This window comes from Cebidichthys violaceus, unplaced genomic scaffold (genome assembly GCF_023349555.1).
Source record: "Cebidichthys violaceus isolate CVI_PGR_0920_01 unplaced genomic scaffold, fCebVio1.0.p SCAF_29, whole genome shotgun sequence".
NCBI lineage: Eukaryota > Metazoa > Chordata > Actinopteri > Perciformes > Stichaeidae > Cebidichthys > Cebidichthys violaceus.
This window is the reverse complement of record NW_027176472.1, coordinates 3,722,304-3,739,368: the sequence shown is the minus strand read 5'-3', so window position 1 is coordinate 3,739,368 and position 17,065 is coordinate 3,722,304. Positions and strand designations below refer to the sequence as shown.

Sequence of the window (17,065 nt, the reverse complement as noted above, 5' to 3'; positions counted from 1 at the left end):
CGCCACTCAGCCACTGCCAGCCGTCAGACAGCTTGGTTTTCCGTTAGATAGTATGACGTGTCTTGTACGAAGACTCCAAGCTGACTGCTTGCATACGTCACTGCTTGTTCTTTAGTTTGAATGAAGAGCGTTTCACAACCTTGCGGTCCATTAGTGTCTAGACGGGGTTAGCCAACTGTGGGTTGTGTTCATTAAATCCCAGAATACTGCAGTTGTCATTGCAGACACACCTGACGGAGATCTGCACACCTCTCTAGTTAGATAATATCACTCTCCTGAGCAAAGCCCAAGACGCCTGTTCTGAATGCAAATACAGTCAAACTAACACTGGTGACTGACAAACCAGAAAATTAACAACTCGGTTCTGAAGACACAATAACCAGGATGTACTATAAATATCCAGCTTTGAGATTCAATGTGCTGTAACACCACAAGCAGATGTTCTTACCCATTTAACAACTGGCTCGCTTTGCTCCCGGCGCTCAGTTGTTATCCTTAATAACAGCCACGCCATCTGCTGAAGAGAACGACTCCTCCTGACCGGTGAGCGCCTTGTGCCGTGACGTTGTTAGAAGCTGTTTCAGTAAAAGCGTGAGGGGAGCCGGCTGTTCTGGGCTCAGCGATCGACGGGGCCCCGGCACACTGACAGCACCAATAATTACTGCCGGTATCTGCCGCCGTGTGGCCGCAGACTTCCTATCTCTTGTTAGGAGGCCTCCGGAGGCCCCGACTATACTATACTCTAACCCCTCTCTATTTCCTTGCCTGAAGCAAAGGGACCCGGAGCTTTATGTTATCTTATAAACAGGAGTCTCTCAGTCCCTCTCTCCTCTCTATGACCTGCTCTATCTGTCTCCCGCTCTCTATCACACACACACACACACACACACACACACACACACACACACACACTAAACAGGACGCCCATCGGACCCCACTGGCATCATTTTATCTTGGCTCCAGCCTACAAAAGGCACCGCGAGCACAATGTTATCCTGGCAGCTTGTTGCTGCCCCCAGCTCCGGCTCTGTGTACACTGACCTCGCCCACTGGCTGCAGGCTATGAGGCCTTTCTCTCTCCCCCCCCCCCCGTAACCTCAGATGGGTCCTCTGGCTCCGGTTCTGCTCTTGCCCCCTCTGTTCACCTGCATGATTTCGTCATCAATACAGCTACATCATAGGCTGTTATAAACATGTCTGTATATCGGTTATAAATGCTAAATAAGGGGATTAAAGGAAAGCGTTGTGCCGACTGGATTTCTCGAATCATATACCGTATATTTAAATGATTTGTTTGAGGTCTGTAATCCGTGAAAGTTGACGGAATAAACACAATCATAAAGTATAAAATATCATCCTATTGGCAAATATAATTACTTCCACGTATTTCAAATGGATAACACTGCGGCAATTAAGCAGCACAAAGCCACTGAGTGCGACTAATGGTTCATTGTGAAGCAGCCACCTCTAAAACAAACCCAACGGCGGCGTCCCGACGCCGCACCATGTGGCAGCTTTATTACGGCAATAAGAGCTGATGGAATGTTCTTTCTTGAGATTATGGGCACGGGGCCGGTGTGTGGCCACAAACCAACCACGATACATTAAACAGCGTTGTCGGGGGGGGTTCCTGTCCCGTCCCTTCGTCTCGTTCTGGGTTGCGGAGGGAAGTTTTATCCCAGCATGCACTGTGGCGTCCACTACGGGACTCGACCCACACTCAGATTCCCAAACATAAGAGTTCAGCCCGCAGTCACTAATTCTGCTATAATGCATGTCCCTGCTGCTCCACTGGGGGGACAAACGAGCTCCGCACAGAAAGGTCTCCAGTCAGCCGACCCAAATCCCAGACCTGGTCCCCGGTCTGTCGCCGCTGATGCACGATAACGACCCTGCCTCTGAAAAATCACGCTACACTACTTTGTTTTGTTTGATTGTGGTGTGAAATAAAATCACACTGTCAATACAATTCACTAAAAGAGAAGGGGGGGGGGGGGGGGCACAACGCAGGTACAGACCCAAATAAATAGTACTAATTGTATATATTGTTTTTTTTTTACTATTTGGCAGGTTCAATAGCTTATTTGAGGGGAACAGAATCGATCAGTGGCGTGTTAGTAAGTAGTATTGATCATGATTTGTCTTTTTTTCTTTGTAGGCAAACATAAGGGAACAGTGGACCCACGGTATCTTTTCCAACAACAGTGGTCGGGTATGATGGAACGCGGTATTTGCATCAAGAGGAATATATAGCGGCAAAAGGAACTCGATGGGTCGATGCTAAAAAGGCCTCGTAGAGGCGTACGGTGTGTTCGTGCGTCTGATGGACGGTCTACGAAGCCCTGCTCCAAGATGGCGGAGCTACTTCACCGTGGAGCACGGAGAGCGGCAGTCACACGGGTCTATACGTACGTGTTTGAAGGATTCATCCAGGATATTAAACTGATTCAGTGAAAACAGGTTAAACAGATAAAGATAGAAGCTACAGAGCACAGTGTAAGGAGTGAACACTGTTCCTGTAAAGCTGGATCTGTCTTAGTAGCGTAGAAGGGCTAATGTTAGCTAACAACGTGCTAACGTACTCTGCTAATGATAGCTCCACAGGTAGAAATGTAGTGTTTTAGGAACACGTATCTAAACCCTCCTGGTGAAGTGAAACAGGTAATAAAAGATGTTTTTGAGAAAGTGTGAGTCACCGAGAACCACGGGAGGTCTTTGAACATGAAGCCATTACTGAGCAAATCAAATATTCAGTCATCGGCGTATGGACGCACACAGTCACACACACACACACACACACACACACACACACACACACACACACACACACACACACACACACACACAAATGAACACATAACCTCTCCCCAGAATGACGTCTGGCGGAGATTACAGGTTACAGCATCAACATTTTGCAACTCAGAAGACATTATTACATACTAAATCGTCAGCATTATACTGATAAAAAAATGCATTTTGAATACCATAATCATCCTCACCCGCTAAACCCTGGAATTCAGGTTTTGTAAAGTGTTACTAATAGTGATAATAATAGTCCTCGTGTCGCAGCATTCAGCGCTGGCCCACTGCCTGACGTTTCAGCAAATAACATTTATATCTGTTTAGCAATTTAGGAGATTTACTGCTGACGGATAAGTCTACATATATCTGCTACAATATTCAGGCTGATGTTAAATAAAATAACAGACGGTGGCTACACAGATGGTGAACTAATCCCTGCCACTTGTTGACCTGGCAACCAACCAATGTTTGTCCTGACGCCATTAGTTCCGTGCACCATTTGATCCCTGTCACAGAGATGCATCCCGCCGTCTTCACTGTATGCATGTCTGTGACAGTAAAACCGTCCTGGTGTTTGTGAGGACTCGCTCTGAAGCCGAGCGTGTTGATTCATTATCTTCTCCACACAGATATGATGAGGGCGGTGAATTGAACCTTCTCGCTGTGGGGCGACGGTGCTCGCCGCTGAGACGCTGTGCTTCCACACCGTCTCATCTTTTATTCATGCGCTTCAGTGAAAGCTGAGGAATGTAAAAAAAACACGGATCGGTCCGTCCGAAATGAGCTACTTTTTTTTTTAGCTTCCAGCTAACTATCTACAACTAGGCCAGATAATTAGAGCAAACAGCTAACACGAGGCGGTGTCATAACGTACAACAGTACTGATTTATCATTTTCCTGTTGAAAACGACTGTTGTTGTGACACTTGGTGCCAAAAAGCTCAGTGACATTGCAGGCTATAAACTCTTGGATGAACAGGCTTCTAGGCACAGGTCCAGGAGCTCAATTAAAAGTGAGCAGCTCAGCAGCAGTTTTTCAACCAGCAGCAGTGCCTGAGAGTACTGCTTTACCTGACGAACAGCACTGACTGAGACACAAAGACGCGCAAAATGACTGAAGAGATGCAGGAACAACGCCTCAGAGATGCAAAACAACCACAAAATGAGGACAAAGATATGCAAAATGACGACAGGGAGATGAGAAAAAAGACAAAAATTGCAAAAACAAGCACAGAGAGACTCAAAACACTTACAAAGAGAGGCAAAACAATCACAAAGAAATACTAAATAACTAAAAACATACAGAAAATGACCATGAGGATGTGCAAAATAATGGATGCAAAACTATCTAAAAGAGGCGCAAAACAACCACAAAAAGCGACAAAACTTTGGGGATGCAAAACTATAGGGATGCAAAAATACACAAAACAACCACAAACAGATGCAAAATGACTACAGGGATGCAAAACATACCACACAGATGTAAAACAACCACACAACTATGCACAAAGTGATTCAAAATAACTATAAAGAGAAAACAATGACGCCCAAAAACAACCACAGAGATACTGTAAACAACAGGCATGCAAAACAACCCCAAAAACATAAAATGACCATAACGAATTGCTAAAATGACAATTACAGGTCTGCAAAACTATCTCAAAAAGACACACAACTACAGGGATGCAAAAGGACCACAAAGACACTCCAAACAACTAGAGATGCAAAACGTACAAGGAGATACAAAACGAGCCCAAAGAGATGCAAACTGACCTCAGAGATACACAAAACAACCTCAAAAAGACAGAAACCAACGACAAAGAGACACAAAATGTCCGCGGAGACCCTCAAAATGACTAAAAAGAGAATGATAAACGCTTTGCGTCTCTTTCAGTCATGGCACTCTTACTCTGAACAAGCAGAGCGCTGCACTCCGCAGGAGTGAGCTGCCACTGGGTCCAACTATGCCTCTAAAAAGGTCTTTGTAGTTTAAAAAAAAGCTTTTAAAGAAAAGCATCATGTCAATGTGCAAGTATTATCCTCATAATTCCTAATTTCTTTGCACATAGAGGAGACATAATGATCATTCCTTTGTGTCGACACAAAGGATCCCTGACCTCCTCTGAGGAGCTTTAGTACTCTGTGAGTTGGGTTGAATTTCTCCCCCGTCTGAGTCATTAGGGTAGTTTCAGAGAATAACGCTGTCTGCTGGTGTCTCTTGTCTACACGCCTGCTGCTTCGAGGCTACAGAGGGACTCAATCATTCCCAAAATGGCACAGGAGGCGTGTTCATTATGTAATTGAAGGTTTAGTTCTAGGGGGCACAAATGATCCCAGCCGACTCCGCGGTTGGAATTATAAGAGGCAATGGCAAAGAGTGTCAGTGAAATGTGACGATATATATTAGGCACTGCAAGTTCCTTTGCACGATGTATACCTTTAAAAATCAATCAGACAAGTGGCATTAGAGTGGAAGAAGACATGCAACGAGACAAAGAGAGAAATGAGACACGGCGTTATGTTCTTCTGTGGCTTGAATCGATGCTCTTAATAGAACAGGTTCATTAGCGCTGAAGGTCTGCTCCACGCTATCGTATTTGCGTCGCTAATTGCCGTGCACGATCGACTGTAGACCGGAGGGACTTAAAGAGCTGTGCTCCCCCCCCCCAACAACCTATGCCAGAAAAGACCAAGTGTATGCAGAAAGTCAATATGTGATGAATAGCGTTCATTAGAGCCGTGATATTGGGCCCCCGTCTCTTCCTCTGAGACGTTCCTGTCCAGCTTCGGGACTCGCGGTAGGATCGTTTCCAGCTGCCGGTGTTCCGGCCTTCCCTCTCAAGCACTTTCTGTCGGAAGTTGGCTTAATTTTTGTTCTCTGCTGGAAGATAAAACAACAACCAAATCCTCACCCTGAGAATAGCATCGTACTGCGATTTTGGCATTGTACTTCATTATCCCCGGCAAGAAGGTTGTGCTTTAGGTTTTTGGTCTGCTTGTTTGTTTGTCGGCAGGATTACTGAAGAATGACTGGCCTGATGTCCGTGAAACTTGGTGGAAGGGTGTAGCATGGACTACGGAGGAACCCATTACATGTCGGGGTGGATCGTAATATTTTTCTGTTTGGTTGACATTGCATCTTGCCCCTCCTTCATAGACGTTATAGTTATTTTAGATTGTTCACAGCTGCACTGCAAACACTTCGCATTGCAAACAAGTACTGCTCAAGTACTTTCCCTCTGTATAAATAAAGCTCGATCTCATCTTGTATTTAATTATAATAAAACGAGTGATGCCCTGAGTCTTTTAACATCGAGCATATGCCAATCAAATCCAATCCAATCCAATATTTGTTCTTGTTGATTCTTTTCCTCTTCATATTGCAGCCTCTCATCATCTCCAGCGAGCGTTCTGAAGTTCAGCACTTTTTCAAGCAATAATAATAATACAATAAAGATATTTCCTGCATTTACATTTAAATCAATCTCGCGAATATAGCAGTTTGAGATTAAATTGGTTATTGTGCTTTATATAATAATACAAAAAAACAATATGAAGCTTTGTGCTTTACTGTTTTATCTTTTAAGGAGAATATTAACTATGAAGTCAAAGTGTGCAGAGCCTTAGCAGCAGCTCCTATTAAAGCTCATAGCTGGCTGTAGCTTACTGGGACTTCGGTGAGCGCCATCAACTCTACTTAGATGTATTCCTGACCGTGAGACTCACCCGTACACTTCCTGCTGCTCTCGTCCTTCTTGGAGGAGCTCATCAGCTTGCAGTTGAAGTTCTCCTCCCAGTACTCGGCGAACCACACGTTCCTCCTGTTGTTCTCCAGCGTGCGCGACGTGAAGTACGCGTCGAACCCTGAAAAGACAGAAGAAAAAAAAAGGACGGATGGGGTCAGCAACACCTTCAAAAGAGCTTCATTCATTAGCGGCGAGTGTGACGGCGGCGCCGGAGTGTGAAACAGCAACGACAAAAAACAAGGACGTGTTATCTGTTCTTCACCGAAATCACTGCTTTTATGTAAAACATCCAAAGTGCTCTCAGAGACGAGTTCACCTCTTCAAGACACAACAGGAGCAAACACGATCAGGGAGGAGGGTCGGACGAGCACGCAAGCTCAAAAATGCACCTTCTGTCGGTGTGGAAAGGAGTCCGTGGGCTCTCTTGTGTGGTTTTGCTGCTGCCACAAAACGCTTTGGCAGGACATGAAGATTCCAGATCACCAGAAATAGCACGCCGAACAAACATGTAACCTGTGCTGGCGTCACACAAAAGGGGCCCCCGGAAGTGTAGGCGGTGTGCTGTGTAGGCTTCTAATCGCATAAGGCCAATTAAGAGATTATCGGGAACTATGACGATAAACAGACTCCCAAAAAAAAACAGGGCAAATGCAAAAGAATAAATAAAAACGTAGTCAACCCCAAAGACAAATTTCATAAATCCATGTGCGGCATAAAACCATTATACAATACATTATGAACGTGGCAGCATTAACTTGATGCTGCATTGATTTATATCATCTATTATGTAATTTATTATAGTTTTAATAAAGAAAGAGCAGCAAACACGCGCAGAATCGTCACGCTTTGGGTCAAAACACAACATCAACGGTAAAGAATAATGAAACAGTACCACTAATTATGATACTAGTTCAATACCACTTTATCTTTTCAGCATACAATGATGGTTTTGTAATGTAAACCATTTTAGACATCCACAGGACAGGAAGTAGCAGATCTAGAAGAGCCGGTCTGATCATGAAAGACTCCGTGCTCTACAATTTAAATCAAAAATCCCTCCAATCAAAATCACTTCAGCCCCAACAGAACAAAGAATATTTCAAAGATGGCGTTAGCAAACCGAGTCGGGATCCATTTCTTCCTCTGTTGACAGCTCCTGCTCTCCATCACTCAGATCCTCACAATAGTCAGGATCTGAACAGGAAATTGAGTTATACGGAGAGAAAGAGTCCATTATCTCAAGACCTGCACTTAATCACGTCGCTATTCTCCCTGTAAGTGTCAGGTTTTTGAAGCGACGGGTGGCCTCGGCGCTCCGTCACCGATGCTGTTGGGTTTCTCTGCGTGAAGCTGAAAGTAAGTCAGCGTCAGAGGGGGAGGACGTCAGGGGGACGTTTGTGAGGCGATGGCGACGGAGGTTAAAAGCACAGAAACATGAAAGATGACAGGAGGATGAAGCTTTGGGGCTGACTGGGACTAAACCCGTTGGCCTGTGGACTGCCGTGATGAGTTCATTTTGTTCTGCATACACTCTGCGCTCAGTACTTTCCCAATAAAGTGGAATCTAATCCAGTCTGCTGTTTATTTTTCAAACTGCTATCTGCCCGTGTTCCCCCTGGCGACTGCAGGAGTTCCTGAACGTGTATCCGTTCAGGAAATCACGGCCCGCTCCGTCACGCATCAATCACGGAAATCACACAGCTTCTCCAGGAAGAAACAAATCATCCGTCTGCATCGCCGACGCAGGCTCTCTTACGTCGGGGCAGCGCTTGGATGCAGAAAGTAGGGCAGAAATGAGAACCGTCTCTCAAGATGCTTTGACTGACGTGGGGGTTTTTCCAGTCCCGGTCTCTGTGGACCGGAGAGGGACAGCTGTGCCGCTAACGTCTATTTAAAGATGTCTTTCTTCTGAGGCCATGAATAACGAATGCATGAATGACAAACTTCATTGTGACGAGGGATGTGAAGACGTATGCTCGTGATAAACTCACACAGTAGGAGGACACGCAACAAGACCATTTCAATGATGTAACCAGACCCGTAGAGATTACCCCCGCAGGCCATTACATGGGATGCCCACTATGGTCTTATTGTCTTGTCTGTGTTTCCAGAGTTGATATAAAAATAAAGAAAAACATATTTAATTGTGCTTTCTTTGTTAGCTAAGTTAGTGACGTGACAACATAGGTCAGAAGGTCACAGACAGTCAATAGGTAGCTAACGTTAGCACTGATTCACTCAGTAACGTTAGCGCTGATTCACTCGTTAACATTAGCGCTGACTCACTCGGTAACGTTAGCGCTGACTCACTCAGTAACATTAGCGCTGATTCACTCTGTAACGTTAGCATTGATTCACTCTGTAACGTTAGCGCTGACTTACTCGATAACGTTAGCACTGATTCACTCGGTAACGTTAGCACTGATTTTTCCTGAGGAGAAAATGAAACGCAAATTCAAAAGCGGTGCCCAAAAGCGGCATTCAAAACAGAAAATTGCTGAATTGAATGCCAAACTTCCAAAAATAACAAGTATTTTTCGACCGGCCGGTGAAGGATGCACTAATCTGCCAGAAGAGACAGGTATTGTACTGTTTGCTATAGCTAACATTACCACGTAGCTAACGTTATACTTTGACAGCCTTATTCTGTGTTTGAGCTGTTGTTTTTTTTGTTGTTGAATAAATTTCACCTGTTTCCGTTACGGTACTGGATGTAACGCTAGGATTTTGACTCCTTAATTCACCGTAATGTAACAACTGTTATAGATTACATGCATTCACTCTCCATGAGTTCTTCAAGCGGCTTATTCTCTCCTTAAACAACACAAACGTTAAGTCGTCTGACTGAAGGGCAGATTATTCCTTCGGCATCTTCTCGCAGCTTGAAAGAAAAACTAAATTAGAAATGTCCTTGTAATTACTGTTCGGAGAGGAGCATTAGTGCAACAGAACGCCGAGCATACATTTGGAAAAAAAGTGGGGATTCGACAATAATTGCGTCTGGATGTACCCCTCAAGGGGCGGACGCGGTGTTTGATCTTAATTTATAAGAATCCCTGATGAGTCTTAGCCTACTTTATGGAGCAGATAATGTCACATCGGGTCCCGAGGAGAAGCCGCCGCGCCACTGAACAGAATTACGACCGAGCCTACCATCATTCAATGAACACCGAGAGCTGTTTCATTAACATGCTGCACAGTGAAACGGGCGTCTCTGCTGCTGATTACTCATTCACACTTCTCACTTGTATCAGTAACTACATGCAGACCCGGAAGATTCACTCGCAATGGTCCGCACAACCATTGCTGTTATTTGTATCGTTGTTGTTGTTGTTATTTTATTATTGGCAATATTATTTTTTTATTATCTTTTTTAATAGATCATTATTAGTTTAATCTTATAGCATTTTATTTTTATTATTTTGATGATTGTCATTATTATTTTATTACTCTGTTATTATTACTATTATTACTATTAGTAGCATTGTTATGACAATCATTATCTTTTTTATTGTTTATTTTTTTAATTATCATTCACATTAAGTGCATAATGCTATACTCGTGGATATCATTATCTCTGATTTCCATCCAGAACTAACTTCCATAAATCCACCAAAAAATAAAACGACGCTGCAGAAGTTGGCTGAGAATCAACATGTTTTATAGATATAATAGAGTATTCTCTAGCGTCAAAGTAATCCAGTGATACTTGCATTAATAGGTATACTGCACACAGCAGCTGCTAATAGGTCGTTCGGCTTCCTTTAAAAAGCCTCTGGTTGAATGTTGTACACAAACAACAGTATTTAATGATTCAAAAGGTGCCATGTTGTTGTTGTTGTTGTGTTTTTTTAGAGTAATATATGTCTCACAGCTGGTCAAAAGGGAAACACAGCAGATGTTGCTTTGACAGGAGTAAAGAGCAAAGCCAGATCTCCATGTTGGACGTTGAAGGCCGGTGACTTCCCCCTCTCCCCACTTGTTGTTTACTCAGAAATGTCGAACATTTTCTGGGTCAGGGATTTCGGCGACACCGTGAAAGCGTGTCACACAATTGTGACATGTTATCCGGTGAGTTACCGCCACCGCCGACGAGACCAAAGTCTGACATTTTCAGGGTCGCAGAGTCCGTCACCATCCCTGACAACAACGTCACGTTCTATTGATTTCTTTTTTTCATTTTTCTTTGTCCATTTTTTAGCAAATTGTCTCTTATTTTGAAAGCGAAGCCAGCGTGAGAGCAAACAGCAATTACAAGTCCTCGACGTCAACACGGACCTTGACAAAGTGGAAATGAAAACGTTTGAACATTGATAATTAACAGCTGCTGAGGACGAAAGGTGAAATGTGTTTTTTGGAATTGATCATAAATAACAAACTACATCTTGCAGAGCATCCTCCTAAAATGTGGTGAGTTTGAATATTTCTAAACTAAACCGTTTTTGGGATGACTGGAAAGCTGACACTAATGCATTCATGTGGGAAGAAGTTAGTCATCACTGTACACAGACAAATCATTACTGTAAACTATGACTTGTAGAATCACAGCCTCATGAAACTCTACAAACACAAACTAGAGACCTTGAGAATTCAGAGGATGCATTGGAGTTTCTAGATATATTGATAATAAGTGGGTTTATGAGCAGTTTCCAGAACGGAAGTGCTCGCCATCCAATTGAGAAATCTCCAAACTTCAAAAGTTTTGAAACCAAATCACAGCATGAAGGTCTTGGTGTCTTAATGTGGTATTTCTGAGGAATTTATGATCTTTTTTGAGATCCATTGTTATAAAACGGTTATATTTTAGCACCAAATCTGCATAACTAATGGTATTAACCCCAAAAACAGAATGCAACAACTTATGAGACGTAAGTGAGCATAAGAATTGCTGTCATATACTTCCATCGTAATGTTCTTAGACCTTCTGCACTCAGGTTCCAAGCTTTGAGACGATGTAAACTACTTCTATGTAGCATCTACTGTTGGCCTGCTATCTCCACTAAATCCTGAATCCTGGATTTGTTTGTTTCCGCTTGATTTACTCACAGGAGTTCCCCGTAAACCGGGCCGGTCTTCTGACCGTCCGGGCCGAGCTCTTTGTTATTACCTCGCCCTCCTGATGACAGAAGCTTCACGGACGCCAGCGAGGGCTGTGTGCAGGTTTACTGTGCTACCCTCTAAATCGGTGGAGGCTGTAACAGCAGACTAAGAGGAAACCTGCAGGGCTGCAAATAATCGGATTTCTATTTGCAACAGTCAATATCCGGTTAATGACGCCAGAACTGAACATCAGTCAAAAGGTACAGCGGTGCTCGCTCTCCGTCAATGAAAACTAAATGTGATTTTAATTGGTTTACCGTATGATATAACGTAATAACACCACAACGTGCAAAATAGTGCATTTTTCCCCCCTTTGATTTGATGAACGCCTCCTCCGTCCAGTGTGATTGACTCTTCAGCCGGCTGCAGCCAATCAGCAGACGTTACGGCCACTAAAGCTGCACAAATGCGACAAAAATAAACCGTGTTATTCTCAAAGTGCACCTTTAACCGGCTGCCGAGCGAATACTGCCCCCGTGTTCCCCACGTATTTAAATGAGGTAATACGCAGATATTCGGGCGCAAAACTTGAGAGAGAGTTGGTGGCTTCAAAATCACTCGACAACAGTTTTGGGTCATGAACGCTGGTCTCCTGCTTTGAAAGTCCTGTGTTTGTTCGACTGGTCCTTAATGATACATAATGACATATTGTTTTACACCTTATAGCCAAAATATACAATCAAAGAACAACACGAGAGAGCGGTGGAACTATTTAAAACTCCCCTCTGAACTACTCGTGTTGATCTTGTGAACGTGCCGCCCTCACGCGAACCCTGAAGCTCTCTCATTATAGCCGCCATCACCGGCTCAATATTTCAGACGTGTCGCGTTGGAGTGAGGGGGTGTTCATGCCGAGAGAGGGAAACAAACCAATAAGAGTTTGTTTACTTGCCTCGCTGCCAGTTATCAAGCTCTAAGTGCTCCGCTGATGGGAGCGGTGACTCCACCGGGACCCCCTCCTGATAATGCCGCAGTGTTTTCAGCGAGTCTCAAAGCACTTTTAATCCTCAAAGATACAATTTGTATCTCGGGCTTAACTTCCACTTGTTATTTGGAATGTCTGGTATATCCGATTAAATCCAGATGAGGTTGAGGACGCTTTGATTTACACTCAGACACGTATCCGTGTCTCACAGGTCCGCCTTTGTTTACTGGGCAACATGCATATCGGGGTTGGTCCTCCTCCTCCGGTCCAGAGGGAGGTGCCAGGAAGTCGTTTTGGTGACTGACAAAAACACCAGAAGAAGGACTTACAAGAACTGAGTAGCAGCAATGCTAACAGCTATATTTAAGCTAGCAAACATGTGGAGGAATGATGTCACGCTGTGATGAAGAAGACTTGAAACTAGAGATTGAGACCATAAACTCATGTTTACAATGTTTACTGAGGGAATAAATCACGGGAGAAGTAGAGCCATTTTAGACTAGACTTCTATACAACCAGAGGAGTCGCCCCCTGGTGGACACTAGAGAGAATGCAGCTTTAAGACACTCGGCAAAACCGGAGGACGGAAAACACGTCACACACATCACTAACGTAACTTCTATTAAAATAATCAAAATCTCAGACGCCAAAGGCTGCCTCGTGCATCGATATCAGACGGCGAGAGGCGTGACAACGCGTCGGTTTTTGGCAGTCCGTCGGCCCTGAGAGTCAGATGTGCGTGTTGAGTGAAGCTGCCACTCTGACCCTGTGATTGCAATAACTAATCAGAACCGTAATTTGGGCTCGGTACATTTCCTCCACAGACGTCAGGTAATTGCAGCACATGCATAATTAAGAACCTTACGAGACAACCGGGGGGGGGGGGGTGTTTCCTCTGAACCCTCTGCTGGCGAGCTATTGATTGAACAGACCAGCATCTCTCTCACACACACACCTTCCTGTGCAACACATCGTCTGCCTTCTAACGACGCCATTAATTGGCGTCTTTAACGGCTCTCCGTCTCTTTCACTTTAAGTGCCACCCTTCCGTCCCCCCCTCCTCTCTTCTCCCGCTCTTAACTGTGACACAAACAACAACAAACTCTCAACTTCTGTTTCTGCAAAGCGACACTTTTTTTTTTTCCGGTTCTGTTGACAATTTGTCTGAGAGTCAAGCTGGGAGACACTATAGGAAATGTTGTTTTTCACGGCGACGCATCGGAATAATGACGAGGAAAACGAATGAATCAACGCGATTCAGGAGCCCAATTGGGAATCAAAAAACACAGAAAATACATTTTTTATTTGTATTACTTTGAATTCAAAAGTTATACCATGTCAAAATGTTAGCTGGACTTAAAACCCAACAACATCCGCTAACGTTCGTCTTCAGTGGGAAAGGTAATACTTATTATGAGTTGATCGGTATTTATCGGCTTTATTCGGATTTCCTTTTAATCTACAATGTCGATATCGTTTTTATACAGAAGTCGAAACTGTAATAAGGAATCAAAGACATTTTACTTTGAAAATGTATCACCTGATTTTGGGCGCTACATGAAAACTCAGAAGATCATGTAAGTTATTAATATTCACGCTGATGGGGACATGAATGTCGTTGACAGGAGGAGCAACGCATCACCTCTGGAGTCACTTTGAGTGTTTCGGATAACTCTCTATTCGCTGAGGTCCAGCCCTCACCGGTGACCTTCCAACACAGTCTTCCTTTCTCCCCTGATTTCCGTCCCACTGTGTAAAAAAGGGACTCGAGCAAAAGCTTGAGATCTGGAAGAAGTCAAAGTGAAGTTTCATGCAGATGAAAAGACCTCGCGAGCCGAGGTCACTCCTGGGCCGCGGCGGTGTTCGGGCCGAGCGATCCTAGAATAGTTTGTGTGACGCGTGTGGGTCGGTTGTCGCTGCTGTGCGGCGAGCTGCTCCGTTCTCTCACCTGGAGGGGGGGGAGCACAGGGCGCTGTTAAACCGTCATCGTAACCGCTGTGTGTGTGTGTGTGTGTGTGTGTGTGTGTGTGTGTGTGTGTGTGTGTGTGTGTGTCGCATCAAATCCCTGCTTCGACATGATCGCAGCATCACGAGGAGCCATCTGGTGCTCGGAAGGCCGGTGTCTGCAGATCGACGTGTTTCTCCGACTTCACCCCCAAACACTAACATGCACTGCTTTCCTCTGATGCAGGCTGTGGTGATACGAGTCTGGGAAATATCACCAAGCTGGTATTGCGTGTTCACGCACGCGTACAGGTACTACTTTTGCACGCACCGTATCCGTTTTCACCAGGACGGGGGACAATTATTTCAGCGCTCGCGTCTTTAACGTCGGCATTTTCACAGTGAACGTTCTCCTGCATTGTGTGCAGTTAGCCTACGTCAGAAAGAGCCACGAGCGTCGTAGCGGCTAACCGTTAGCCTACGTCAGAAAGAGCCACAATCATTGTAGCGGCTAACAGTTAGCCTACATCAGAAAGAGCCACAAGCGTTGTAGCGGCTAACCGTTAGCCTACGTCAGAAAGAGCCACGAGCGTCATAGCGGCTAACCGTTAGCCTACGTCAGAAAGAGCCACGAGCGTCGTAGCGGCTAACCGTTAGCCTACGTCAAAAAGAGCCACGAGCGTCGTAGCAACAGTTATGCTAGAACACACGTTGTTCATGTTTTTATACTGAACATGACAAATGAATATGTAATCTGAAAACAGGTATAATATTGTTATTATTGTTGTAATTGTGGGGAAAAGTGGGACAATTTCAGTGTTCATTATAAATAACAACAATAAAGAAAACAAGCTATTGACAAAGATATGAATTGCTCTCTTGGTCATTTTGAATTCTTCAGAGACGTTCCCTAACTTCAGGCTCCATTCTGCACAATTTATCTGCAGAATCTGGGTAATATCACTGCAAAAAGGTTATTGATATCTGAGTCATATTTTTGCATCAACCTCTAGGAGACACTTTCGTCTCTTTGAGACATAACTCTTGGGGTGCTGCGCGGTGTTTTAAATCTATTTGACCCGACATGACGCGCTGGTTTTCTTCTCAACGGCTCCCGAAGGTTCAGATCGAATCACCGAACCCTCGTTCATCCGTCGATACTAAGAACACACGACATCTTAAACTAATCCATGTGTTGATGTGTGCAGCCTGCTGGTTTCTTTGTGTGTGTGTGTGGGGGGGGGGGGAGGGGGGTATGAAGAATGTGAACATCATAATGAATCTGACAGAAAATCTTTACCAAGGGCCCATTCTGCTCATTGAAGTGTGCAGCTAGCTTTTCCCCAAACGCCCCCAGAGGCACGAAAGCCGTAATCATCGGTGAGCACCGGCAGGACCCACCCCCACCCCCCCCCCAAGTACCGCCAGTGTGAGCGTGACTAAGAGGCCGTGGAGTGTGAATGTTTGTGTTTGAAAGATCAAACTCAAGAAGTTCAAGAAAGGGAAAAAAAAAGGACGAAACCGAGGAGACGGTTCAGGTGTCGGGTGGAAAAGAGGCAGCTGTGCCGTAACGTCGGCTCCACACGGTGTTCTGGTGCAAATACTGTCAACAGCCATGAAATAGAAACACATTTGACGATGTTTTTAGTATTACAATGTAGTATAAATGAGGATATGAATGATCTGTGAACAAACTGCTCTATAGGAACAGGTTTCCTGAAATGTTATGTTTAAATATGCAAATGAGGCATATCCACAGACACAAACAGACAAATGTTTTCTTTCCACTAATCTGAAATAAGACATGTTATGGAAGCAAAATCTAAAATCTAATGTATATAATGTGGATATATGTTATATGTTTTTCCCCAATTCAGCAATCTCTTTTAAATCACTTCTTAAAACACATTTTTACTTACTGGCTGTCATGTGATGTCATCTGTTTACTGCTTTATTTCATTATTATTTTTAATTAATGTCTTTCTTGGTTTGTTCATCCCTTAACGATTGGGTTCATTGTTTCATTTGTTCTATTTATGGTTTAAATGTTGATTCTCTTTCCTTAGCTTGCTGTTGTTGTATTTCCTTACTTTGTCTGTCAAAGCACTTTGTAAACTGATTTTAAAGCTGCTATATGAATAAAGTTATTATTATTATTATTAGAAATACCTGGATAGGCTTTCCAATTTTCCCAAATGAATTTCAGGTGGGAGTAACGGACGTAACTGTTGTTGTTGTTTGGTGTTTTTTGGTCGTATTTCTAAATAAAAGCGTTAACAATAATCGATTGATTTATTTTTTTGTGCCGCCTTTTCGATCAACAGAACGATCAAAGCAGGTTCATAACATGGCTGGATTGACAGAGTCTTCAGATTGTACCTTTGTATATTTAAGTGTGTACTTTTCTTCACGTGTACGACATTGTTCTTAAATACTTATTGTCAGAGGTCTGAGGTGAAATGCGTCTCCTGGCTGCCTCTGCTGCATTTTTATGGGCTCCACATAAAAAGAACCGATGTATTTATACAGACGCGTCTCGGCGCGTGAGA

General features: G+C 43.9%; 1 protein-coding gene across 4 annotated transcripts in view; it reads right to left on the bottom strand.

The window, feature by feature from the left end:
- The window catches only part of grm7 (glutamate metabotropic receptor 7), a 222,171-nt gene that overhangs the window by 88,604 nt on the left and 116,502 nt on the right, over positions 1-17,065 (bottom strand). For all 4 annotated transcript variants that reach the window (XM_068722229.1, XM_068722225.1, XM_068722230.1 and 1 more), the window contains one exon: positions 6,528-6,665. In XM_068722229.1, coding sequence (XP_068578330.1) covers positions 6,528-6,665 — 138 coding nt within the window. The remainder of the gene's footprint in view (positions 1-6,527; positions 6,666-17,065) is intronic.